At 46.4% G+C, this 26,968-nt stretch overlaps 1 protein-coding gene across 1 annotated transcript in view; it reads left to right on the top strand.

Moving 5' to 3' along the window:
• Window positions 1-26,968, top strand: part of RASGRF1 (Ras protein specific guanine nucleotide releasing factor 1) — a 670,043-nt gene that overhangs the window by 579,746 nt on the left and 63,329 nt on the right. Inside the window, exons 21-25 of the mRNA XM_069624182.1 lie at window positions 416-519; window positions 1,824-1,908; window positions 5,944-6,141; window positions 10,244-10,323; window positions 13,877-13,994. Of these exons, the coding sequence (XP_069480283.1) occupies window positions 416-519; window positions 1,824-1,908; window positions 5,944-6,141; window positions 10,244-10,323; window positions 13,877-13,994 (585 nt within the window). The remainder of the gene's footprint in view (window positions 1-415; window positions 520-1,823; window positions 1,909-5,943; window positions 6,142-10,243; window positions 10,324-13,876; window positions 13,995-26,968) is intronic.

Here is a 26,968-nt window from a genome sequence, read left to right on the forward strand (position 1 = left end):
TCGGACAAACATCACTGATTTATATGGCGCGTGTGCGTGTCTTGGCTTTGGGGTGATGTTGGGTTTTGGGGTTCGTGGGATGGTGAAGAGTTTTGGTCTATATTTACACCTAGGGTTGGAGTGACAGATTAGAGTTACATTTGGAGTTAGAGTTCAACAGACAGATCTCGATTTGGGTTAGGCTTGGCATTGGGGTTAGTCGCTCGTGCTGTCTCCTATTAGTGGATGGCTAGGCACCGTGCATACATCTTGAGTTTAGGACTGTCATCTGTGGGTGGATGGGCAACACTGTTGCCATGGATTGTCTGTAAATGTTATCTTTAGGCATCGGGTTGGGTCTGGAGTTAAGGTTGTATTTATGGTTACTTAGACTTCTGCGGCTAGACTGATTTTTCTGATTGAATCTTGTCATTAGGCTGAAGCAGGAAAAGCAGAATCATTTGAAAATCACTCGGCACTGGAGATCGCAGAGCAGCTGACCTTACTGGACCACCTCATCTTCAAGAAGATTCCCTATGAGTACGTAGTGCCTCCCCAATTCTCCCCCTGGCTTTTATTTTTGCTCATTCCAATCAACCTGTTTCTAAATCTGGCAATGTCTCTATCCCGTCTCAGACCCACCACTCTGATCCTCTCTTGGACCACACCGTCTACTTCCTCCATCTCTGATTTTGCTCTGGCCCCCTTCTACACACCCAATCCATGCAGTAACTCTTTATTGGAGGAGAGCAAAAGAGGTGATTGCTGGAAGGATTAGAATTAATCTAATCTTAACCTCTGGCATAGCTCTGAGCAACCATCCATACCATCGTTTGTCAGCCTGCTAAGCTACTACAGAAAGGGGAAAGACCATATTCAAATCAGGCTTGGTCCCACCAGCCCAAACTTTTGGTCACATCCCTTCTGCATGAAACCACAAGAAACCCCAGCCAACCCCTCTTTTGTTTGTTTAGGGTACCCTTTATTGTCCCACTTCCCAGCCTTCTCGATTCCTCTAGCCCTGTCTCTCTCTTTCTGTCTCTGTCTCTCTCACTCGAGCTCTTGCAGAAGGTCTATTTTCATGTCTTTTCTCATTCTCTCTTATTTCAAACTCGTTACACAATTATTTTCAATTGGTCTTAGATTTTGCGAAAATCTTACTCCCGTAATGTATGTTAGCGTTCCACAGCAATTCCTTATTCTCTAGAACTGGCACTCAATGTGCGCCAAAGCAGCTCAACTCTGACTTGCAGCACCGCCACTTTTCCAGTGCTGAGACCAACACACCCTTTACTCATGAGCTTCTGCCAATATAGCATCACCACTCCTTACTCAGCTGGTCCCACTTCTGTACTCATCACTGCCTGCCTGTAGCTACCCTGACTGGCTTCTTTACCCCCCCATTCAAGTGTGCCGTACCGGCATAATTGTGTGTCCTTTCATCACAGGATGTGATGCCCCAACATGCCTCCCCCTTCAGTCTTTTCAACCCCACACTATCCTATTCCTATTACCATTCCTGTTCAGTGCTCCGACGCGCCCAGAAGCATGACACACACAAGTTGGGGTGTATACTGGTACAGCCCTACATGCCTTTGAGAGTCTCTTGTCTACTGGGAAATGTCTGCCTTTTCCTATAGGGAAGTGTGCCTTTTCACATTATCCCAGCCCCGGTCCTAGGCTGTGCACCTCAAGAGTGATATGGGCCCATATGCGACCTCCCACATGAATATAAGGTTGACAGAGCTGCTTAACTCCCCCTCCCTCTATTCCATCTGGCAATCAAAGGCAGATGGCCCTTTGTACACATCTCTTAGTTTAATTCCTGTGTTCTGCTTCCACAGGGAGTTCTTTGGGCAAGGTTGGATGAAAACCGAAAAGAGTGAGCGGACACCTTACATCTTAACCACAACCAAGCACTTCAATGATGTGAGTACACAGTGTGAGGGAACAGACTAGTGGTCCATGTGGGAGGAAGTCATGCATTGAAAGGAACAGTAAGGACAAAAGATAGTAGTGGAACAGAAGATGGAGAATTGTGAAAGGTGGACCAGAGGTAATGACACCAAGCATCCAGATCTACCACTAAGACTAAAAACCAAGGCCCACATCCCTATCTCTCAGGTTTTTCCCCCTAAAATCCGAATAATGCCACTTACCCATACTACTAGGCCTGGAGGCAATGCCCTGTTCCGCTACCATTGAACCATCAGGAGTTATTTCATCATTGCCACCAAACCACCTGTACTTTTTACCGCCCTACCACTGAGCCATCATGAACAAAAACAGCCCTATCACTGCATCAAGAGAGTGCAATGCAGAGGGACGTCAGTCAAGCAGAGGAAAAGGTACTGAGCAGCAGCTGATGGTGTGAGCGGAGCAAACTGAGCCCGGCTGGTCCTATGGTTATTGATGCATCACAAACAAAAACGGTTGCAGTGAGAGCGTAACTTCAGCAGAAGTCCCTCAGCACACAAAAATAAAGTCAAGGAGCCAGGGAAATCAGCATAAAGAAACCAAAAAGTGTAGGGAACTGTGACAAATCCATCCAGGGAGATTGCCACCTCTCCCAAAGTGGGAGCCGCCCCCTTTGGTACTAAGGATGTGAGCCTGCTACGCTTAACACCCCTTAGGGGACAGGTGAAGCGGGATCCCTCTGAAGGTGACTCCCCCTTAGGGGGCTGAGACCCCAAGGGGATATAGGTCACCATCCCTCCCCCTTATTCTGAACAACTTTGTGGGGTATCTAGGGGCAGTGTGCATCATGATCTCGTGCACCCTTTAGAAATGGCTGACCTGGCATCTGAACTTACCTATGCTCAATCTCTTCCGAAGACAAAAGGGAAACGAGTGAACCAGCCCCCTGGAGAAGCCTCCCGGGAACAAACGATCACAAGAGACTTTCACCAGCCCCCGCAGAGTTTCACCACGCAAAGGAGGTCAAGAGGGGTGTGGCCGGCAAGAACGCTAGTGTCGGCGTGAAGGTCCCAGTAGTGCACCAGGATGGTGCAGCATGACGCAGTCAGCGGCTGACCAAAGAAGCCCGGGAGACTGCGATACCATAGGAATAGGACAAGCCGACACAGTTGAGAAGTTACGTGAGCTATTCCTCCAAGAGAATGCGAGAACAAACGAGCCACTCCTCAGCCACCCGCCAATGAAGCCCAGTTGAAGAGTTGCAAATGCTGTTCCGCAACGAGGAGAAAGCAGACCCAGTCCCACGGCCATCTCGATGAGCAACGCTAGAGACAACCAGATACCCGGTGGCTCAATGGGATAGGGAGGCAGGCAAAAAAGAGAGAATGAAGAAGTTTCTCAGAGAGGGGAGTGAGAAACAGAAGCAACCCAGAGTGGGACGTGAGGAAGAGAAACCTTGCCGAGTGGGGAGTGAGGAAGAGAAGCGCCCCAGAGTAGGGAGTGAGAAAGAGAAGCAACTGAAAGTAGTGGGTGAGGAAGAGAAACATCCTAGAGTGGGGACTGAGAAAGGAAAGCATCCTAGAGTGAGGAAGTGAAATGTTCTGAGGTGGGGAGAAGCAGAGAGGACCCCAGAGTGGGGAGTGAGGAAGAGAAGCGCCCAGAGTGGGGAGTGAGAAAGAGAGACATCCCTGCATCGGCACTGATAAAGAGAAAAGCCCCAGAGTGGCAGGAAACAAAGAAAACTCTGTAGAGGGGAGCAGGAAAGAGAAACATCCCAGAGCGGGGGGTAGCAGAGAGAACCCCAGTGTGGGGAGTGTGAAAGAGAAGCACGGCAGAATGGTGAGTGAGGAAGTGAAAAGCCCCAGAGTAGGAAGAGACAGAGGAACCCCCAGAGAGGGGAGCAGAAAAGAAAAACACCCCAGAGTGGAGAGAAGTGAACAGATTCTCAGCCCAGAAGCAAGTAGGGAGCAAGCGGGAGAAAACCCCAGAGTGGGGTAGCAAGATGGAGGAAAACAAAAACAGTGTGGGGAGAGGCCAAGAGTGAAGAAGGTCTGACAGAATCCCCAAGAGGGGGAGAGACGAGAAGAGTCTCAGAGCAACTGGAAAGAGAAGAGAGAGACTTAGGTCTGGGACCGCAGCCCGGCCCATCAATGACTGGAATTATGGGTGCAGGCCTTTTCCAAAAGGGGGCACGGTTGGGAGCAGAGGCGTTGCTAGGGGAGGGCTAAGGGGGCTATAGCCCCTGGTCTTTTGGTTGTAGCCCCAGATAGAATCTCAGGAGCTACAGCCAAAAGGCTAGCTAGCCCCCAGTCCCAACAGTTCCAACATCAGCATAGCCCTGGGTCTTTTCCAGACCTAGCAACACCCCTGGTTGGGAGTCAGAAGCGAGCAGCCATCCCTCCCAACCCAAAATTCTCCAAAGTCTTTTGTTGTTTGTGATTTCCTGTAAAGATAGGGAAAGAGGTCAGGTTAGAATAGGATTTGGGCCGTAGGACTCTTGTATTGGTTTTGACATCCTGACAAGCACCTTGTGACTTTCTTTTCTCAGAATAGGGCTTGAGTTTACAGAAAGATTAATTTGCTTTTCGTACAAGAGAATAAAGAACCCTGAGACCAATGTCTGATAATCCGAGTCCTGTTTCTGATCCACTACAGGACCCATAAATTGGGTCCAGAGAACCCCAAAAGTGAAAAACTCCCATGAAGCTCTCAACTATCTTGTGGAAGAAATCATTATTGCATAGATCTCCTGAAGCCGACCATCAGAACTCTTTACCTTTCAAATACCATAACTCCTACAGTGATGTCACAGCAGAGGGTTATGGAATTCATGATCAGCGATGCACAATTCCTTATGCCTCCGTGGATCTACTAGGCCCTGGGGAGGCGGGGAAAGGCCAACATCACAGAGCATCCATTTGCAGATCCCCTGACAGTTTGAGAGCTGCAATTCTGACAGTCTCCCTCGCTAGCAAAGGTTACTCTGCCTTTGGCAGCCTAGGAGCCACAGTCTCACAAAATGTCAGGCTCATCCCTCTTGCGCGGCCAGGGAACACGGGGAAGCTGGGTAACTTTATTTGTGTTGCTTCCCGTGTCCACCCCCTGCAATGCTCACCCAAGGGGCCAGACAGAGGTGCAGCCATTAACTATTGCACAGCTCCTGCGCCTGCCCCATGCAAGGGCAAGGCAAGCTGTTATTCCCTATCCATTTTAAAGCACACCCCATTTCTGAATTCAGGATCCACTCTTGAAATGCTCAGAAGTGGACCCCCGTCTCTCCCTTATTGTGCATTTGTATAAAGGAGGGGAAAGACATCTGACTGTGCAAATCTATGACGCTCACATTCAGGTGCCACTCGGCGAAAGGACTGGAAACGTGCTAGCACATTGTAGCCCCAAAGAAAAGGTTTTCTTTATTGGCCTTAAACCTTTTAATTCTGCTGAAATAAGAGCATCCCTCGAAGATGAACTAATAATCTGAGCAATCAGGCTGGCCAAATGAAGCGCACCCCATTTGGTAACTCGTGAGGTGCAGTGGTAGAAGTACCATGGCGGGGAGCAACGTGCAACACACTTTTCAAGGGTTGCAGCCATGCTCTTTGACAGCCAATTGAGTTGAAACATAGTTTCTAACTGCTATTGGGTGGGTAAGTGAAGACATGTGCTTTAACTTCCCGAAGAACAGTCCCGGAATGGTGAAAATGGTTGGAAAAAGTAGTGGAACTGTTAACAGTAAAAAATGAATGTAGCGGAACTCCGCTCCCGGCCGTTCCTGCTCACTTCGACCACTGGTAAAGTGCATGCATCTGAGCAGCGTCTGTCATGTGATTGCCGATTGTGTCTGTTTTTTGCGTGTATAATATAGAGGCTCAATTGCCCCATTCTAGTGTCATTCATTTGGCTGCTTCTGTTCAGATATAAAGAAGGAGATCCGTTGGCAGGAGGACAGAAGCAGCAAGAAGGTCGGTCCATAGACAAAATGGAGTTACAGGAGATATATGTGCCGTGCATCGCTGTGACCTGTGTTCTTTCTACCTCTCCACCTAGATGAGTAATTTGATCGCCTCGGAGATCTTGCACAGCGATGACGCCACGGTCCGTGGCAGCGCCATCGATAAGTGGGTAGCCGTGGCTGACATCTGCCGGTGTTTGCACAACTACAATGCTGTGCTGGAGATCACCTCATCCTTGAATCGCAGCGCCATCTTCAGGCTGAAGAAAACATGGCTGAAGGTGTCCAAGCAGGTAAGACACTTGCTGTTACTGAGGGACTGTCAAAGCTTGGGCCCGGGCTCTGGGTCCGGGATGTCCATAAACAGGCATTGTGTGCTTTAACTTCCAAGGGCCTTAGATGCCTGATACCGGAAGCAGGTTTTCCGGGAAGAACCTTTCAGAGGCTGCCATGCAATGCACAGAACTTGGGCCTTAACTATACCGACAGACTCCCTGAACATTATCAGACAGTGACCCTAAATAGTGTGGCCAAGGGATTGCAAAGGATAGGTCTGTGCCCTGGGTGTCATTGACCTCTCTGGGGTGCTGTACTACCTACTTAAACACCAGCAACAATAGCAAGACCTGCCTTCCACTGCAGAGGTTTCACCACACAAGCCCACCTGTTCGTGACAGCCAAGCCTTGTTAAAACAACCTAGTCACTTAAAAGGATGACACTGAAAAAGATATACACCACTAAATATGTGGTCGTGGTGTTGTCACTCGCGGGCTTTAGAGCCACCCTAAGTTCTGTATTGTTTGGTCTTAAGCCCCAAAATAACTCCCACACGTCCTCCAACAGGCCCTGCTAGGTCATTCTGTCATCACTGCTGGGAGAGACAGACTGCCGGTGGGAGCCTGTGTGCTAATGGTGTTGAGCTGGGGTCGGTTCCTCCTTGCATGCCTGCCAGGCGCGCCCATTCTCGAGCAAGGGACAGACTGTGCCAGAAAATCCAGATCCACCTGTTTCTGAGGTTTAATTGCAGGCATGTCTTTTTCCCTCTTACCAAAAAAACAAAACACACGTGACCCAACACGCTTAATTCATAGTTGGCAGCGGTTGTGCTGTAGAGGAGCTCAGGCCAGATGGCCTAAAGCAGGTTAACCTTAATTAGAGTTCTCTTTCCCTCCAAGTCACACCAGGAGCCCTCATCTTCCTCCAAGAGCAAAGCCATTGGGTTTGAGGGATGGGATGTGGATATGATAGTTTATTTATATAGCGCCTATACACAATGTGTTTCAAAGTGCTTCAAGGCAGGGGAGGGAACAAGAGAAACTACAATGACATTTGTACAGGCCACGAGCAGTAAGGATGTGAAATTAACTATCGTAATCAGCCTGAGGACATTTCATATAGTGCATTAGCTAAGACATAGATGAAGATGGCGTAACAAGTCTAATTCCTGGATGTGAGATACCCGAGAAGAGGCACTTTGGGAGTCCATAAGGTACCAATGGGGACATTTCCCTGTGTGCCCTGCCCAGCCGCCAAGCATGAGGTCTGCCTAGACGCTTAGCACTTATATTGTGGGCCCCTGGGTTGATGCTCTATGATAATCTGGTATCTGGAGAGACTGTGGACCAGAGTTTCAGTGAATGAGAAGGATGTATTCGGCTGCTAAATGGGTCTAGACATTTGCATTTTAGTTTGGGCTATTAGGTGGCACTATAGCACCACCTATGAGCCAAAAGTATTGCATTCGAGTACAGATAGGGAGAAATGGCATATGAGGTGGGACACAAAGCTTGTAGGTGTTGTTTTGTTATTTGCCCACCCAGTGACTGCCCATGGCCATGCTAATCTCTATGACCATTCCACCCAGTTCCTGCCCCTCTTGCCTCATGGGAACTCTTTGAGCTCGCTTTAATCAACCCTTACCATCAAAATGTTCACTTTATGTGCCTGCTAATGTATTTTCAAAGCAGTCTTCTGAGAGTTAATGCCTTTGGGCCCAATTCATGGAATATTTGCCTGGTTCAAAGTGACTTTGCACTGAGAAAAAGTGACTTTGCACTGCCGACACAATCCCTGATTCATGGAACTGCGAAAGTGAAATTTTGCAGTGCAAAGTCATTTTTGCAGTAGAAAATGAACTTTGCACTGACTTTGCCCTGGAGTCGAGTTGCCCCTTGTGTGATTTTCCACCAGCAGATATTTAGCACTTTGTCCTGTTTTGTCCTGTGTATTCAGCTGTTAGGCAACACACAATTCTGCCAGTCTTATGACAGCTCAATTTTGCACAGTGCCGCCCAGCTCTCGTGTATCTTTTACGGGCTGGCTCGCCTTATGCAGCTTGGGCGCTGTTGTCTTATCTTAAATGTGCCATGAGAAATAGGAAGCGTGGCATAGGCCAGTCTTGCAGCCATCTTATTTAAGTTGGTGCTGTCTATTTGATAAAATGGATTGCTGCTCGTCCCTTTGCTCCACTGATCTTTTATTGCGTTTATGCAATAATTTGCCATTTTGGATTTATTAGACAATTTTTTTGTATGCATAGAATGTATTGTACTTGGCTAAAGGCAGAAGGCGGTAATTAATATAATAGACAGCTCTGGAGCATGGGGTGTGTAGCTTGTTTCTTTTATGCTTGGGGTTTTAGGGATGCAGCAACTGAGGCATTCATTTAATTACACATTTTGCATATAAATATGACACTTGGGGGGGCTTTCTTTACTTGTGGTCATTGCTGGCCAAAGGTTTTTTTTTTCTGCAGGGGCGGAAATCTCATTTTGTAATTTTTATAATATGATCCTACGCACTCTTTATTCTTATTCATGATTTGTGATTGTAATATGAATGTTTTCTGTACTGCCTTTATGGCAAACTTTCAAAATAAATATTTTATCAATCAATCAATTACAACCAATGCTACTGTATGCCTACCCGCACCTCCTAAATTGAATCACACAGTGGGACTTGCAGAAGACACACAAGTAGCTTCAAAAACACACTCGAATTACCCCCAGCTAACATCGAACAAGTCTTTACTCTTAGATTGGGCACAGTCCTCTAATGCAGGTCCTCACTCCCAACTCTCACCACGGTGGCACCAGAAAGTGGTGAAACCAAAGAGTCTTCCTTTCATTCCAGAGTCTCCTGTGATTACTGCACGAAAGATAGAGAGATACCCCCTCCCGCTTGGAAGGTGTGATAAAAGCATCTGGGACACACCTGCCTCCCAAATGCCCACCCACCTCCAGAGTGTCCACACAAGTAAGAGTTCCCAAGGCAGCGTTTCTGTGTGAGTCTGTGGAGGAGGGGCCATTACCTAGGGTGAGTTTCCCCCCCCCTATGTAAAACTAAGCATGCCTAGAAATAGAGTTTGCACCTGGGAAGCGTCTGCCACTTATCTCCTCATTTTATTTTATTTTATTGTTTAAAGTGCAGACGTAGCTCGGGAGCAGCGAAGCAGTGTGCAGAGTGTGGGTAGCTGGCATTTGGACTGGTTACTGTGAGCTCTGTGCATCGGTATGTGCGTCCATTGGAATTAGTCCTTTGTCAGGTATTGTTTAAAGAGCCATGTTTTGATAGATTTGTTGAATTGGAGAATTGTGGGGGCATTCCGAGCTGACACCAGGATCGAGTTCCAGAGGGTGGGTGCATGACATGAGAAAGATTGTTTGCGGGTCCTCTCTTTGTGGACGAGTTGTGATTCAAGCCAGTTGGTGGATTAGCTGCCCGAGGAGCATGTGCCACCAGATATGTGGAGGTTAGCCGCCAGTTACACTAGTGTGCTTCTCGTGACTGCTTTGTAGATGATGCATGCAGTCAGGCTTGAGCAGTCTCCTTGTACTAAGCAGCTCAGGATATCCTCTTGTTCCCCTTGGTTACCACTTCCTGCTTCGGCTTCTATCTGCTCACTCAAGTCAAGGTGGGGACATTTTAATACAAACAGACTTCCATGGGGCAGAATGCAATCGACAATTCGTCCACAGAATATTCATGCAGAGGTTGGTGACCACAGCTGTACACACTGAAAAGTGTCCTATATGAGCGAGGTTGGTGTATTCAGAAATTAGCTTATTCCTGAATTCCTCCCACTATCTCCTTGGTCCATAAATAGGTATCTGTGCTCCATGAACTTCTGCCCCACACTTTATACACCAATGGCCTTACAAAGGTTCCAAAACCATGTCATTGATTACCTGGACTTCGGACCTCTGTTACCTAAGGAAATGTCTCCTTCTGTATCTGAGGATGAGGTACCCTAGGTGTCGGGTGTCTGGGAGTGGACCTTCCCAGGTACCTAGGAGTCAGGGTCCTTAGGTTCCTGTTATACAATGGTATGTGCAGTGAGGTTTTCTACACTGTGTTCTGTGGCCATGACTATGAGCGTTTTTCTTCGATTTTAGACAAAAACTCTGATCGACAAGCTGCAGAAACTAGTATCTTCTGAGGGACGATTCAAGAACCTACGAGAAGCGCTGAAAAAGTGAGTGCAACTGAGCTCGACAGCACAACTACTTGGGGTATGCCTCCCATGGGCGGGTAGAAGTTTGGGGGAGAATGGGCATTTCATAGAGTCCTGGTGCACACTCACAGAGAGGCTGGGATTGATATGCGATATGCAAAGGGGTGAGGTGGTTGGCATTTAAGCAGATGAGGACAAGTAGCAAATGAACATTGTGGAGCGTTGGTATAGGAATGACTTACACATGGAAGAGCAAGTCCCAGAGGAGAGATGTCACAGGGTGGAGTATCACAGCGGAGCGATTTCACTGGGATGCCACAGAGGTCCAGCGTACAACCATGGGGATGTTGGGAAATGTGTGCAAGGGATGTTGTTGGAATGAAGTTCCACAGGGAAGGGTGTCCTAGGAAAAGGATGCAGGCATGATAGGTAAAGGATTGCTATGGGGGAGAGCAGGCATGGAGGAGAGGGGCCACAAAGGACAAGCACCACTAGCACATGTTATGCATATTTCCCCTGCAGGATATGTCTCACAAGTAATTGACTTTTCCCCACACTTCCCGGCCCTTCAGACACTGTCCAATCTAAAATCTCCTTGTTGCCCTGTAGGTATTTCCACCTCTGTGTCTTGCTTGCCTGATATTTACAGGGCATCTTTCCAGCTGATAACCACACTGTGCCAACCCATCACCACTACTCTGTGCACATACATATATCTTGCCCCATATTTCCAGCTTGGTGTTGGATGCTGTGCTCCACCACGGCTAAAAGAAATATCCCAAACAGGGTCCAACGAATGCACTACAATGATCACTCAGGTGTGGAGCCTTGCTTTCTGTTAAAGTCAAGGTTGTCAAGAAGATGATGGGGCTGCAGTATTGATGGGACAAAGCAGACTGTGTGCTTCACAAGAGTTCTCTCAAAAGTGGTTTCTTACCTCCTCTCTTGATTTGGTTCAAGCATACCCTTCCCCCTCTACCTCAGCAGTTTCAGACCTCCCCTTCTCTTCTGTTGTGTTCCCATGGCTCCTTTTCTCTACTGGAGTGGTGACATACCTCCCTTTATTCTCTAGCTGTAGTCCTACCCCCTCGTCTCTCCTGCTGTGGTGTTATTCTTCGTATTCTCTTATACTGTGGTTTCTTACCATGTGTTCTCTCGTGCTGTATATTCATGCCTTCTGTTCTCTCCTGTCATGGTATCTCACTACCTCCTGTCCTGTTGTGGGTTCATGCCTACTCTTTTCTCCTGTTGTACTTCATTCACTCCACTTTTCTCCAGCTGTGGGTTCATACTAATCTTCTCACCAGCTGTGGTTTGTTATCTGCCCTTGTCTCCTGCTGTGGATCCATGCCCCTTATTCTCTCTTGCAGTGATGTCCTACTCCTCTTCTCTCCTGCTGTGCATTCATGCTCCTGCAGTGGTGTCCTACTCCTCTTCTCTCCTGCTGTGCATTCATGCTCCTGCAGTGGTGTCCTACTCCTCCTCTCTCGTCAGTGGTTTCACGCCCCTTATTCTCTCCTGCTGTGGTTTATTCCCTCCACTTCTCTCCAGCTGTGGGTCTATACGAACCTTCTCACCAGCTGTGGTTTGTTATCTGCCCTTGTCTCCTGCTGTGGATCCATGCCCCTTATTCTCTCTTGCAGTGATGTCCTACTCCTCTTCTCTCCTGCTGTGCATTCATGCTCCTGCAGTGGTGTCCTACTCCTCTTCTCTCCTGCTGTGCATTCATGCTCCTGCAGTGGTGTCCTACTCCTCCTCTCTCGTCAGTGGTTTCACGCCCCTTATTCTCTCCTGCTGTGGTTTATTCCCTCCACTTCTCTCCAGCTGTGGGTCTATACGAACCTTCTCACCAGCTGTGGTTTGTTATCTGCCCTTGTCTCCTGCTGTGGATCCATGCCCCTTATTCTCTCTTGCAGTGATGTCCTACTCCTCTTCTCTCCTGCTGTGCATTCATGCTCCTGCAGTGGTGTCCTACTCCTCTTCTCTCCTGCTGTGCATTCATGCTCCTGCAGTGGTGTCCTACTCCTCTCTCGTCAGTGGTTTCATGCCCCTTATTCTCTCCTGCTGTGGTTTATTCCCTCCACTTCTCTCCAGCTGTGGGTCCATACGAACCTTCTCACCAGCTGTGGTTTGTTATCTGCCCTTGTCTCCTGCTGTGGATCCATGCCCCTTATTCTCTCTTGCAGTGGTGTCCTACTCCTCTTCTCTCCTGCTGTGCATTCATGCTCCTGCAGTGGTGTCCTACTCCTCCTCTCTCGTCAGTGGTTTCATGCCCCTTATTCTCTCCTGCTGTGGTTTATTCCCTCCACTTCTCTCCAGCTGTGGGTCTATACGAACCTTCTCACCAGCTGTGGTTTGTTATCTGCCCTTGTCTCCTGCTGTGGATCCATGCCCCTTATTCTCTCTTGCAGTGGTGTCCTACTCCTCTTCTCTCCTGCTGTGCTTTCATGCCTGCTATTCACTTTTCTACATTTCTACATCTCCCCTCTACTGCTGTAGAGTCATGCCACCTATTCTCTCCAGTCATAGTTTCTTACTACCTCCTGTCCTGTTGTGGTTTCATGCCTACTCCTTTCCCCTGCTGTGCTTTATTCACTCCACTTCTCTTGAGCTGTGGATTCATACTAATCTTCTCCCCTGCTGTGGATCCATGCCCCTTATTCTCTCCTACAGTGGTGTCCTACCCCTCCTCTCCTGCTGTGCTCTCATGCCTACTATTCTCTTCTCTACATGTTTACTTCTCTCCTCTACTGCTGTAGAGTAGTCCCACATATTCTCTGCTGCTGTAGCTTCTTTCCACCTGCTCTCATATTGTGGTTTCATGCCCCTTATTCTCTCCTGCTGTGCTTCATTCACTCCACTTCTCTTCAGTAGTGGGTTCATACTAATCTTCTCGCAAGCTGTGGTTTCTTATCTGCTCGTCTCTCCTGCTGCGCATTCATGCCCCTTATTCTCCCCTGCAGTGGTGTCCTACTCCCCTCCTTTCCTGCTGTGCTTTCATGCCTACTATTCTCTTATTCTCTTCTCTACATTTCTACTTCTCTCCTCTACTGCTGTAGAGTAGTGCCACATATTCTCTGCTGCTGTGGCTTCTTTCCACCTGCTCTCATGTTGTGGTTTTGTGTCTACTCTTTTCTCTTGCTGTGATTTATTCGTTCATCTTTGCTCCGTCTATGGTGTCATGCCTCTTATCCTCTCCTGCTGTGGTGTCTTACTCTTTTTTTCTTTGTTTGTAGTTTTATGTCTCCTCATCTGCCCTGCTGTTGCTCCAAAAACTCCTCTTCTCTCCTGCTGTGGTGTCATGCCTTCTCTCCTCACCAGCTGATGTGTATTTCCTCCTCTTCTTCACTGCTGTGCTTTCATGCTTCCCATCCTCTCCTGCAGTGGCTTCTTACCTTCCTTTCTCTCCTGCTATGAGTGCATGCCTCCTAGGCTCCTGCTGTGGTTTCTTTCCTCCTGTTCTCTCCTGCTTCCTCCTGCTACAGAATCTTCCCTTATCTTCACTCCTACTGTGGTTTCGTAGCTCCTCTTCTCTGCTTGCAGAGCTAATATTTGCTGTTCTCTGTCTGTGTAGTTGTGACCCGCCGTGTGTCCCTTACCTGGGCATGTACTTAACGGATCTGGCCTTCATCGAGGAGGGAACACCCAACTACACGGAGGACGGCTTGGTGAACTTCTCTAAAATGAGGATGGTAAGATTCTGTGAGCATTATATACTGTGCACTAGAAATGGACTATACTGGCTTACAACGACTGGTCCTTGCAGCATCTTAAAGAAAAGACACAGATAGGTTTGTGATGGACCGGAAGAAAAGACGTATTCTTGCTGATTTGTCTGGACTAGTACATACTGGCTTTGATGACTGACATCACCTACTGTGTACTAACGACCATCACACGCTGTATTTATCCATGAGGTCTGAAATCAAAAACTTGGTACAGACTCATTATGAAATTCAGCACCAGCTCTGTAGCGACTCATGTACAATAATAGCCTAGAAACTATACTGACTAATGACAACTAACACAATCTTCCGCAAAGATATCTGCCTTCCTTAAACAACACTCCGACACCCAGCTCAGGCCCTGAATATCAACACACAGCTGGTTGTCTCTCTCAGAGGAGACTCTACACATCTCGAAACAACAGCAATTTAAGCACACTGCGAGTAATTATAAAAAGTATTATAATTTACTATAAAAAATAGAGACATTTCTGTGCACAGTTCTGGACATCGGGTGGCTGGGTTGGTAGCGATCCAGAATGATCTGGGACAACCCATGTTTTCACCATAGTCCAGGTGCTGTTCATCTCCCGTGGCAGTTCTGATTGCAGTCATGCTGCAGCCATCCATGCCTCCTGAGTAGGCGTGATAAGAGTCAGGCTTAGCCTCGCCCGAAACTGACATGAATGCACTGTGGTGTGCTGAAAGGCTGGGTGCTTGCCCCAATCCACATTCCCTCTTATGGGTGTCTGGGTGGAAAGGAATGGCCTGAATGCACTGTGAGCCTGATTAGCTGCCTGCTTGCATGAATGCCCTTCTGAATGATTGACTGCCTGAGCTTAGCTCAGCAGTGTGAATGATAGACAGAACAGTATATCTGGGGACCCCTCACTAGCTCACTAGAATTGTTCAGAAGCTATAGTCGAAACTTGATGCTTAACCTTGAAGCCCAGCTGGAAGAGAGTAATTGCTGCTGCTTTCCTTCGCCAATCTGAAAGCTGACGTGTCTCCAAGAAGTGATCCAAGAGAGGATCTGGCTAGGAGACCTCTTCCCGAGCTATGAGGGAACATCGTGCAAAAGCTAATCTTCTTCAAGGCACTCTGGAAGTCAATTCCCGAAAGGCTGCCGACCGGAGACGGGGTCTGCCAAGAACCTGAAGTGAAGCATCCGGACATCAAAGTATCAAAGTCCAATGTCGTCGACCGGAGTTCGGAGGACCGCTGTAACCGCTGAAGGTCTGTCGAGTCGTGTTGCCCAGAAGCGGGGACAGCTTGGCGCTGTGCTGCTGATGGCCAGAGCCACAACGCTCCACCTTTGTCTAAGACACTTTGAAATCAAGTATTCCCTTGCCATCACCGTTGACCGCTTTGTCCCGCTGGAGAAAGTCGATATCGTCGATGACTGAGGAGAATCCTCCAGTAGATTTCTCACCACCTGAAGTCCACAAAGTCGCCACCCAAGATGCGAAAGCCAGCTGTGGCCGAGTCCCGATCGCCGACGCCAAACGCTGACATCCCCACGCCCTTGCTGGGCCTACGTTCTTCATCAATCTGCTTTGCGGCAACAAACTCTTGTCATCGAGGTGCGCCACACACCTCGTCTTCGCAGGACGTCTACGATCAATCACTGATGAGCACCGCAAGCCGTAGCTGCTGTCCCGACAACAGTGTTCCCCTTCTTTCGTAGGAATCTCGATGACCCGTGGCTCCTGCTTTAAAGTCCACTCAAGAACGGTCCTTCGACGAACCATCGAAGAACTCTGCTAAACTCAAGCACATTGGGGTAGTAGAACATTTTTGCAGGAAACAAGACTATCTTAAACATATATGGACTGGGCTTGTTAATACACTTTATTTACAGGTTGCCCAGGTGGGGGGATCCTCACATAGAACTGTTTTATGATAGTGGGATAAACTATTCTGCCATTGTTAAACCTAACTTGTCTTCCTTCCTATGTCTGATGTCGATACACATTTCTATTTGATTTGTATGCCATTTGAACTGTCAGAAGTTGGTGCATTTTAATAGATTCATGAGTGAACTGTGGTACCACATCGACATACATGTTTACCATATTAGAATTGCCAGAGTACAAAGTGTGTTATTGAATGTGTATATATATTGAACCTTATTTATATAAAGAACTGTGTTATCACCTAACATAGTGTGTGGACATTCCGTTGTGGGGGCTTGGGGACTACACTGCACTTAACAACCAGCCCTTATAACCTCCTGCGAGCTTAAGCCTTGATTGCTTGTCCATTGCTACCGCATAGTGAATCTTGGCTGTGGTGCTCTGTGCTTCTACTCTGCCATATAGAGGGCAGGGGTACAGAAACCCCCTCCAGTCTTTACAGTCATGCTGCAGCCATCCATGCCTCCTTAGTAGGCATGATAAGAGTCAGGCTTAAATGGAGCTGTCAGGTGGGAATGACAAGAACACAGGAATCGGCCCATTCCAAATGATGGGGGATGGTCCCAATGTGCATGCCCAGTTTTCGAAGACCTCTCTGAGTAGGTGAATGTGTACATTTTATGTGGCCCTCTGGTGGTTGGCTTTTGATCTTTGGATCAGATTGTTACGGAGCTAGGAACAACCCTAATCCTAATAGGGTCTGCCGCTGGATTATTGCTACTCAATGAGTTTGGCAGGTAAGGGAGAAATGCCAAATTGCTGGTAGGTGTATATCGAAGAGACCGCTTTTGTTAGGAGGGACGATTATAGCAGAAGGCTTTGTGAACAGTGCGTGGTACTTTAAATATTGTTTGTGCTATTGTGCACCTGTAGTGGCGAGGTGAGGGTCTTAAAGGCAAGGGCCACAAGTTCTTATATTTTTTAGTTCATGGATAATGTGGCTGCTCAGTTAGGCACTCCTGGCACCGTGAGTTTATCCTTCTTGAGTAAGGACGAGCAGCCACTCCATGCAGACTGAGGGTCATCACAGAGCACATCAATCATAAAAATTCACTACATGAAAACTCATTTAGGGTTAAATGAAGGGAATGAAATGCGGTATCATAAATTATCTATGACGCAAAAGAAGCCCTTGCTCCGACAGCTGAGGCTTACACGTGTTTCCAAAACCGTCAATCCACTCTAGAGGTGGAATTCGGTTCAGTGGAGGCAACTGAGGAGTCAGGCTCATTTCACAGGAAAGGGGCAGCGAAGGAACGGTAGAATCCAAGAGTTCCACAGGAAAGAAAGTATCAAAATAAAAATTATGGGAGGAGAGAGAGTAAAAGCGTAAGGAAAAGGATTGTGTTAAATGAAGAGATTGGCGAGGGGAGGGAATAAGGAAAGATGGCGTTGTAGGGGAAAAGAAGAAAAAACAGATGAACAGTATTACACATCAAAAGGAAGTAGGAAGATGGAAGTAACATAGTAGAATAAAATTAGTACATTTGGATTTTTAAAATGAAAATAGCCCCAGACTATTTTAACGGGTTAAATATTGCCAATAAGTAAGTATTATTTCAGGAAACCAAAACCTTTACTCTGGCGTCAAGCGCAGTGTGTTTTTAATGCTGGTGGCTGAAGTGAGATACACGATCTGTTACACAGGATGGTTACAGAGAGGACAGCCATTTTGTGGAACTCTAGGTTAGAATTTGTGACAGTTATTAAAGACAAAACAAGGAGTTTGTCAGTAGCCACTGTCAAGATTTGGAATACTATTAAGGCAGCCATTTACTTTCGACCTATTCAATATGACCGTGATTTTCTGCAATCAATGTCCACTTTACTTTAGGGGTTTTCATCCTCTTATGGGGTCCGAGGAGCTATCAGTAAGAATTTGGGGAGATATAGAATTAAGAACACCTAATCTTCATTGGAAATGCAAATAGAAGGGTGCGAGACTGAGTATAGATCATGAACCCAGAACTATTAAGTGAGTCTACTACAGAAAGGACACATTGCAAATAATATATATGTTGGAGAGTCAAAAACCGGTCCATTTAACAATGGATGACAAAAGACTTTGGACTTCAAATACATTGAATTTGAGCACATTCAAAAAATGTATTTGCAGGAAAAGAAAAGTTCTGCAAAACCAGGGACAGTGTGTGTCAAAGTGGATTTTCAGAATGAGCCCTGTGGACAGATTCTGAGAGGCCACCCTATTCAGATGAACAGGTATAGACACTACTCCCTCGGGGTAGTGTGACTGGGCAGCAATTCTTAGACTTCGGAAGTGTGAGAGTGGGGAAGGTTTCAGATAAGCACACATAGAACACTCTTAATAATACAAGTTAGACAGAATGTATACAGATACAGTTATTTTGTTAGGCCTTAGACAAACTCTTAGCAAAGGTAGGTAAAACACTAAACTATTCACTACTAATATATAAACATTGACGTTGGTGTGCTCTGCTAAGAGCACTAACACTTAACTTTTATAATACAGTTGGATCCTTTTCAGAATACTGTAGGATAGCGAAGCAAGTGAATAAAAGAGCCAGGTAAGTGGCCATTAGTTAGAGAACCAATATGTGTACAATCCAAGGCTAAGAGACACCAAATAAAACCATACAATATAAAGCTACTATACCCTGAAAAGTGATTCCGGTTCCATGTGTTAATACCCCCACAAAAATATCGCCATACAAAAATATTGCCATATTTTTGCGGCAATATTAAGGCATGGAACCTGCGGGGGAGACCCCCGCAACTCCTGTATTATTTTAAAGGGAGCGGAGGACACCCCTGAATCCCCCGCTCCCAAAAACCCCAAGTATTATCCCCAATAAAAGTATCGCCTATGGCTGTTCCTGACGACCATATATACAGCGATATTTTTTTGGGGGATAATATTACGTGATGCCGTGATTCCATAGCTAAGAGGTACATGTCTCAATGTTTTACTATGATATGTTATGTTGATTTATACCGTGCACCGCTACCATCCAAGGGCAGTCTCCAGGTGCTCACACTGCAGTTTTCTTTAGAAGGCTGTGAGTCTACACGTCTGAAAAAGATTAGGCAAAGACAACAGGCAGTTTGAAAGGGTCTCAAAGTTAGAAGATAATTGAAGAATGGTTCTTAGCAGACCCCCTCCCATTCCAACCACCTTAGAGAAAATCCAGGGCAGGACACTTGGCCAGCACTCAGCCAAGCACGATCAGGCAAAGGAGAGGTAGAATAAAGACTTTTAGACTTTAAACCCTATGGAGGTGGGGTGGGGGAACAGGTATATTACTCAACCCCTGTGCTCAGGCTCACTCATAGACCACCGTAGAAGTTCCTTAAATCTCTGGAGCACCTTTTCTCATGCCTTGGTTCTGGTGAAGGAAGACAAGCAGAGGGTCAGAGGGCACCTTTGGCGTTGGGATTTAGGTCCAGCTGGTCACTGGTTGCATGCTCCAATTGATCGGTTCTGGATACTGGACAGCTGGATACCCCTACTGGGCTGAAGAAAGTACCACCACTATGGCAGTGACTTCAGAGGACCCCAGGCACGATTCAAGTGATTATCAGCAATCGCCAATCCAAAGAACTTGTGCAAGTCGACCCTCATAGCAGAAACAAAGAAACTGGACCTGCTAACCCCCTCTAGGATTTGGAGAGGTGCAACTGCAGAGTTGATGCTTCTTGTTTGGTAAGGCGAGGATCTGCAGAGTCCCAAGGGTCAACTCAGGACGGCTACTGATGCAGCAAGGTATCCTAGGGAGATGCTCATCAACCCACAGGATGGCCGTGCGGCACTTCTGAAACCTTACAGAGGCAGGGCCCTAAAGCAGGGGTCCAGTGGCACCACCTGACATTTTTCATAGGGCTGGCCTGATGAGGTCACTGGAAATCTTGGGGTGGCAGCCCAAAACAAACATCTAAGCGGTAGGTGGGCCGATGGGGGGGGGGCAGCATTTTTGTAAGGGTGGCCGTGGCCCTCCTTGGCCACCCCTTGGTTGCACCTCTGCAGGGGTCAAGACAGGCTGCTCCCACTAGTCATGGGGTCGAAGCACAGATGAAGTCCTTCTGGAAAGCAGTAAAGGAGCAGGGCTTTTCCTGTACGGTTGAAGAAAGTAATGCTGGCTGGCTTTCAGAGATGAGTTTCAAGTCTTCAGCAGGATCCTCCTCTTCCTAGGGGTCATGGCTTCAACAACAATCTGTTAAATTGCTGCAGGGGTCCAGGGTTCAAGCTGGAGTCACGCAGCCCCCAAGCCGACCAATGGTAAGGATCTGCAGCATTCAGACTGGCAGGGACTGTCCAATCGTACACAACCTCTGGCCAACACATGTGCCCAGCAACAGATACATTTTGGCATGGATGTGAACTGGGATGAGACATGGGAAAGGGCTGACCATATATGGAAAATCCGGACGTGAGAGGGCAGGAAGAAGGCCAATATACAAGAAGGCCAACGGTGTGGCAAAAATGTCATGGCACAGCCATTTTAGAGTATATTGTACTCTATTTGGCATTAAATGGTAAACTGCAAAAGTGCATGAGACAATAAAAACGAAAATGGTAGCTAAGTATCCACTGCCACCAGCCCATCCTGGAATGTATCCTGCAAGTAACCACAAACTGTCAAATAGTCAAATAACAAAGTTATATGAACACAAATTGTCCCTACCACACTTGACAGTAAGGTGATGTGTGCAGGGAAAAATAAACAGAGTTCTCCTGCACGGATACCATAGGGACTGATCCGTACCCCCAAAACAGACAAGCTTAGCAAAGCAAGTAGAGTAAAAAGGCTTCAAACAATAGCACACAAACGTAGGGCTGTCCCATTGATGTCTATGGAGGGAAAGCAGCAAAAAGAAAATCTTTCTTAACAGTGTGCAATGCATTGCACATGAGGCTATTTTAATATCTCTATCTGTATAGCTGCATCTCATAATGATAAACAGGAACAAATACAACTGTTGCCACTGTTCAAGATTCAAAAGTCCAAGGGAGTCATCAGGAGCTGTGTTTGTGCAGTAAAGATGCAGCGGTAATACTATTACACTGCATTACCGCTCCGCCCAATCCCGAGTTTGGGAGGAAAGTGGGAGGCTACAAATCTCCACTTTCCGCCCCTTTACAGCGCTATTACCACAGCGCACATTGCGCAACAGTAATAGCGCCCAGCATGCCACATAGAGTCTTTTTTTAAAAATCGGGACTTACAGCCTTACTGCAACACAGGATCCGGCGCTAATAGCATCGGACCGAGTTGCGGTAACAATATCAGTGTTAGTGGTATCCCGGCGGATCTACTGCCAGGATACCGGCAACCTTGTGATGGAGCCCCAAATTTAAAAATGCCAAAGGAAAGAGGAGATTGAAGTGCTGAGGACCAGGAACTGCTCCAAAGAATTAATATTCAAAGAAAATGCTGTAACTAAATGTACAAGCTTACAAAGAACCTATGAGGAAAGGCATATAAAAGCAAGAACTTTAAAAATTAGATTACGTTATGTAAAGCCTTTTTTGGTCTGCTGACAGGTCACTTGTACACATTATTTGATTATTTGCTCTCAATTCAGTATTCACAACATCTCTTAATGGGGGTTTACAGATTATCTTTTGGAAACCAGTGAAGGGCCCCTCTTAGTGTAGGTCACATCTGCCCATAACTTGGCTAAACACTAACTACAAGTTCAAAAAAATAGGTTTGTTTTACAAAGGGTGATGGTGCATATTATACAACTGATTGGAGAAGACCACACTGGGTTTTTTCCTTTATGCTAACTAAAATGTATGGACGAGCACATTGAATATTCCTCTGATTCAAAGACCCAATTACTTGTCTTATTATTGTAGGCTGAAAAGGCGTTTGGCCGAGTGAATTGGGAATTTCTATGTCAGGTGTTGCAAATAGATAATTTTCTAAACCAGTTCATACCAACACATCGGACATTGTATGGGGGCCACCTACCAATTTACCAGTGAATGTTAAAAAGGCATGATCAATAGAGACATGCGGCGAGGATTTAGTATTTTCTGTCTCTTTTTTGTATAATACATCAAGCCTCTTGCCCAAAGCAATAATGGAGAGGAATATGACTGTTGCACTGGTGCCTCCACTTTCTTATACGTTTGTCCATATTCAGGTAATGTGGCAATGATCTTGGCTTCAACTGAAAGCACCATGCTAAAAACATTAGAAACTAAGGAACTTTCTTTCATGGCTGTGGAAACTGTAAACAAAAACTACACAATTCTGCAAAGACAAAGATTATACTAATGCAGAACCCATCAACCTGCTACAACACCGTCCTTTGAAATTTTAATTCATAATGGCCTACTTAGAAATAAGATGTATTGGTAGGATTGAGGATTTGAACTGTCAACCCATGGTAAGCAATTTGAAAAAGTATGTCAGGTATGGGCAAAGTTACTTTTATTTGCTATAGGGTGCGTAGATTTAATTAAAATTGTACTATTCACATGTTTTCACTATTGAACCACAGCATTACAATATCTTAGACAGATAACCTGTTTTGCACTTATACAGCCCTTATAGGAATAATTACAAATAATACAAGTGCAAATCTCTATTGCCGTTAACCCACTCCTGTTGCAGGGTTTCAAGATAATACCACACTAATTAATTAATGCAGAAGTGCTAAGTTAATTGTATAATGACCCTCAACCAATGATGGAAAGATTATATTAAGTCAAAGGCATTAGACAGCGTTTGACTGACAAAAACAACCCTTCTACTAAGCAACTCTTAAGAATGCAGCTTATTAAAGATAACCCAACTTTCTTGAGACTTTGCAGTTAGAATGTTCCTAGCAAGCATTTGTTTCTCCAATTTGAAGAGTGTCAGCAATCAGTCTTCCACAAATGTTTTTTCATTGACTTTAACACTCGCAGAATATCCTTTTTTACTATAATTAGAGCCCTGACTAGGACTCATCTGAGATTAGCAGTGTTTTTGGGTAATTTACACATCACATGGAGGTTGATGGCTTCTTGGGATTTAGTAAGAGCACCCCTTACAAACAGATCCACTCTTACACCTTGTACCAGCATTTGATATTTTTCATATAAAGATCATATCTGTAGCAGTCCCTTCCTCCAACCCACAAACCTGAGACTCATCACTTTGCAAGAGCCTGGCATTTTAAGATTAATGGGACTTAATGCAGCCAAAGCATAGTTTCTTTTGTTTGTTGAATGTTTCTCAAGGAAAGATCGATCCTGCACACATATGCAGAAGTAAACACCTTTAACCTTTCTTCTTCAGTGACATCTGACCCTTTTGCCCGTGGCCACTCTGTTTGAACCTTTTCTAGCTCACCTTCTTCTTCCCTTTGAGCTTTTATATTCCTATTTATAATAAGAAGCACTTAACAGGGTGCTCATCAATACCTTGCAATGTTTAGACTCTCCTGGTAGTCCTCGACCATGATTTCAAAACCCTTTCCAATACTCATTTCAAAATTTGGAACCTTCCCTTTTCCCATTTTGAGGTTAAATTATCCCTCATCTCTTTGGAGGTAAGAATGGCTCCCTGTGCTAATGCATCATCTAATTAGCAATTCGGAAATGTACCCACCGTTTCCAGATTAGCTTTCTGCGATGTGGTTGCAGTGTTGGATTCTCCCAAAGTGAAGTTTTCCCATCAAACCTTGACCTTGACCTCTTGGAATGCTTGGAGAGTTTCTTAGGCCTCTTAGGTGACTTCCTGGGGCCTGGCCTTGTTGAGATGCTTGAAAGTTCAAAGGATCCATTGCTATTCCCATAGGCGAAAGACACCAAAAATGAGATTCAGCATAAGTAATTCCTTTCTCTCACAATATCCATGAATGTGGCACATCAGATATGTAACGCAGAGAGAGTGCAAAGTCAAAAAAGGCTAAACAACCTCCCACCTTCAGCTGTTGAAGATTCCTTCCTTGGATCTTCATCTGATGATGGACATTGCTGGGGTTACTTGACTTCCTTGAGTCTGGAATGGAGTCAATGAGTGAAGAGATAGGTATCATCCCTGCCACACCACCACTGTGTCTACCTATACAAAAAAGGCCTACGCAAGGGAGGAATCAGAGCGTCGCACCAGCACTTAGTGGAAAAATCTGGTTGGCACAAAAAACCCTGTAGATATTCAAAGGCAGGATGGTAGGTGGCAATACCCCGCAGTATCAGTAAAGATTAGCCCAGAAGGATGCACAGAAGGAAGAACAAGGAAAGAGTCAAGGGAAAAATCAGTAGCAGAAAGGGGAATGTTGTAGGAAACAACACAGCAGGACATGGGCAGTGTCTTACCCCAAAAGAGTTGAGCTTGAGCAAGGGTTGCAACACGAGGTGCAGCCCGTCCTCTGTTCTAACATGGAAAATGCTGCAGGGATGGTGGTCGTCATCTTGGAAAAAGACTAGACTGCAACAGCTGTTAACAGTATAGCGTGACAGCACCATGGAGTGTCCCCACTTCCACTGATGCCAGAGGGACCAGCGGGTCACAATGACACCACTAGGCAGGAGTTAGGTTGGGGGCAAAGCGCGGCCACTGTTGAATGCATCATAGGATTCAAGGAGTGTGTCTCCTCAGGATTATCAGGAGGAATCCAAGGAATGGTGTCTTTCTGAAATTTGTAGGAGGAGCTCATGGGCACACAAGGAAGATTAAGGGAAGTATTAGCATTCTATGGTTTGAATGATTCTTTCTGCTTTCCTCACTAGCCATGAAATTAAAGAATTCTCCCAGAAGACTGGCTTACCTACCTGATCGTGGCCTAACGAAGAACCCACTGGGTTGTACCTCAGAGACCAAGAGGTAGTAGCCAACACAGAGGAAAGTGCAAAAATTGAGTGCCATGAAAAAGCATGTTAGGACTATCAGAAAATATGGTGTAGCCCGGGGAGGAGCAGGGTAGACAAGGAAATCCACAGCAGCAAGCAGAATAAAACTGGAGGTAGTTGGGAAGGCAGAACCGGAACCTAGGGCTGGGGGTGGATGGGCTAGATGTTTTGAGGGCATGCCATCCTCAAGGAGTGTAGAAAGGAAATGCCAAACAGAGAGAGGCAGAAATGGTGGGCAAACAGAGCACACTGGAGCTCAGCGTGAGTGCCATGGCAGAAGAGATCCTAGTAGCCAGATGCAAGAATGCAGGTTGGCATATTTTAAAGGTGCAGGGAACGTGGCCTTAAGCCCTGAAGTTGCAATGTGGGACTCCCTGTAGTTTGCACCCTTGCAGCAAATAAAGCTGATTGTAGCCCGGTGTAGACTCCAGCCATCCCGGAGCCTTCAGGAGTCTGAATTCCGAGGGAACCGCATAAAATGCAAACTCCCAGACACGCAAAACCCGTCCTATACACTTCATTTGGAAAACCCTCCGAGCAAACCTTTTTCCTTGACTGCAGTGGGATCGGCTTTTAAGTAAACTTGCATTCCGTCCAAAAATGATTCCTCTCCAGTCACTTCAATAAGTGAACACAGATGCTATTTCATCAGGTTGATGAGGAAGCTGAATTCACCAGTGAAAGTCTTGAATGATCAGGCTAGTGATAAGAATAATTGTTGATGACATGTCCGAGTTGGGGTAAACAAGTTTGAGTGCGACCACGACTCTCAAGCACGAGAGTAGTGTCTGGAGCTCTCAAATCACAGTTTACTAATGAATGCTAAAAGAGCTGAGCTAGAAAAAAGACTAAGGCTTCTCATAACCTACAGTGAAAGTATGTGCAGTCTTGAGCGGTCAAGATCCTGAGAAATCATCTCTGCCCGCATTACGCATTACGAGGTTGCCTGTAAGCCACCAGTAGTACCGACAGCGTACCGGCCATCTCGGCTTACCGTTTCTGCTGTCCAATATCCCGGTATTACGAGCAGCAGTGGAATGGTAAGTTCCCATTCCCATAGACTCCATGGGATGGTAACCACTGAAGCAGCACTGGCACTGTTGTTAACGGTGCAGGTGCTTCAGTGATTTATCTGCTAGTAGGCACCTGAACTACCAATAGATCAGGCCTGCCGGTAGTTCACAGCCCCTACCGGCAAACACGGAGTGAGCTGGACCAGAAAAGGTGCCAATAACGTTGTTAATTCTGGACTGACTCACTTGTTATGACCCCCTATGTGTACTACCACTGGCCTGAGGGGCTCATCTCACATGAGGATATGCACTTCCTGGTTGTAATTTACACCATCAGAGAAACTGAAACTGCAACAGACATAGATGTCTGCGTGTCCCTGAAACTCAGCACGAACGCCCAGCCCGTCCTGGTTCTCTGAGTTCCCTCGCAGTATCATAACACCCAGCCGCTCCGCGGCTTGCAGTAACTCGCTCATTTGTTGAGCATACGCAAAATAGACCGCTGCCCCAGCCATTTCCATTGGCTAGGAGGCGCACCGGGACTTCAACTCCCAGAAGCACCAGTGCTCCTCTTAGAGGAACGCCAGGCGCTTCAGGGCCAAGCCGGTCTTGCGTCTGTCCTCGCCGTCCACGGCGTCTGGCGCAGAAATACACTGCCAGTAAATGCTGGGACACTAAATACTTAAATCCCACTCCAACATGGATTTCTCCCCCTGGATATTCTGCTCCTGGAGCAACACAAACTCCACTGCTTAAACAAAGCCATTATAGCGAATCGTCTCGCCTATGACAACAATGACAACAATGACAACCACAACGGAAACAACGAGGAACTTGCAACCAAAAGACAATACAAAAAAAAGACTTACAACGACTCAGTCACCAGCCACACCGATCACAACAAAACGTACCAGCGAGCTAAAAGTTTGTCAACTTAATATACCCTTACTTAACAAACATGCCCAATGTATCCATGATAGGATCATTGAGGAAGATATAGACATATTCTGTATCACAGAAACATGGCTCACAGAGCCCATAGGTCCGACATGCAAAATTGCTGTCCCTGACGAATAAGTAGTTCACTGCACTAACAGGGAAACCGGAAAAGGAGGTGGAGTAGCATTAATTGCAAGAAGCAAGGTAAATCGTTATGCAGTGGCTGCGAAATGATACATCTTAAGC

Source organism: Ambystoma mexicanum, chromosome 11 (assembly GCF_040938575.1).
Source record: "Ambystoma mexicanum isolate Mex_15411 chromosome 11, UKY_AmexF1_1, whole genome shotgun sequence".
NCBI classification, from domain to species: Eukaryota; Metazoa; Chordata; class Amphibia; order Caudata; family Ambystomatidae; genus Ambystoma; species Ambystoma mexicanum.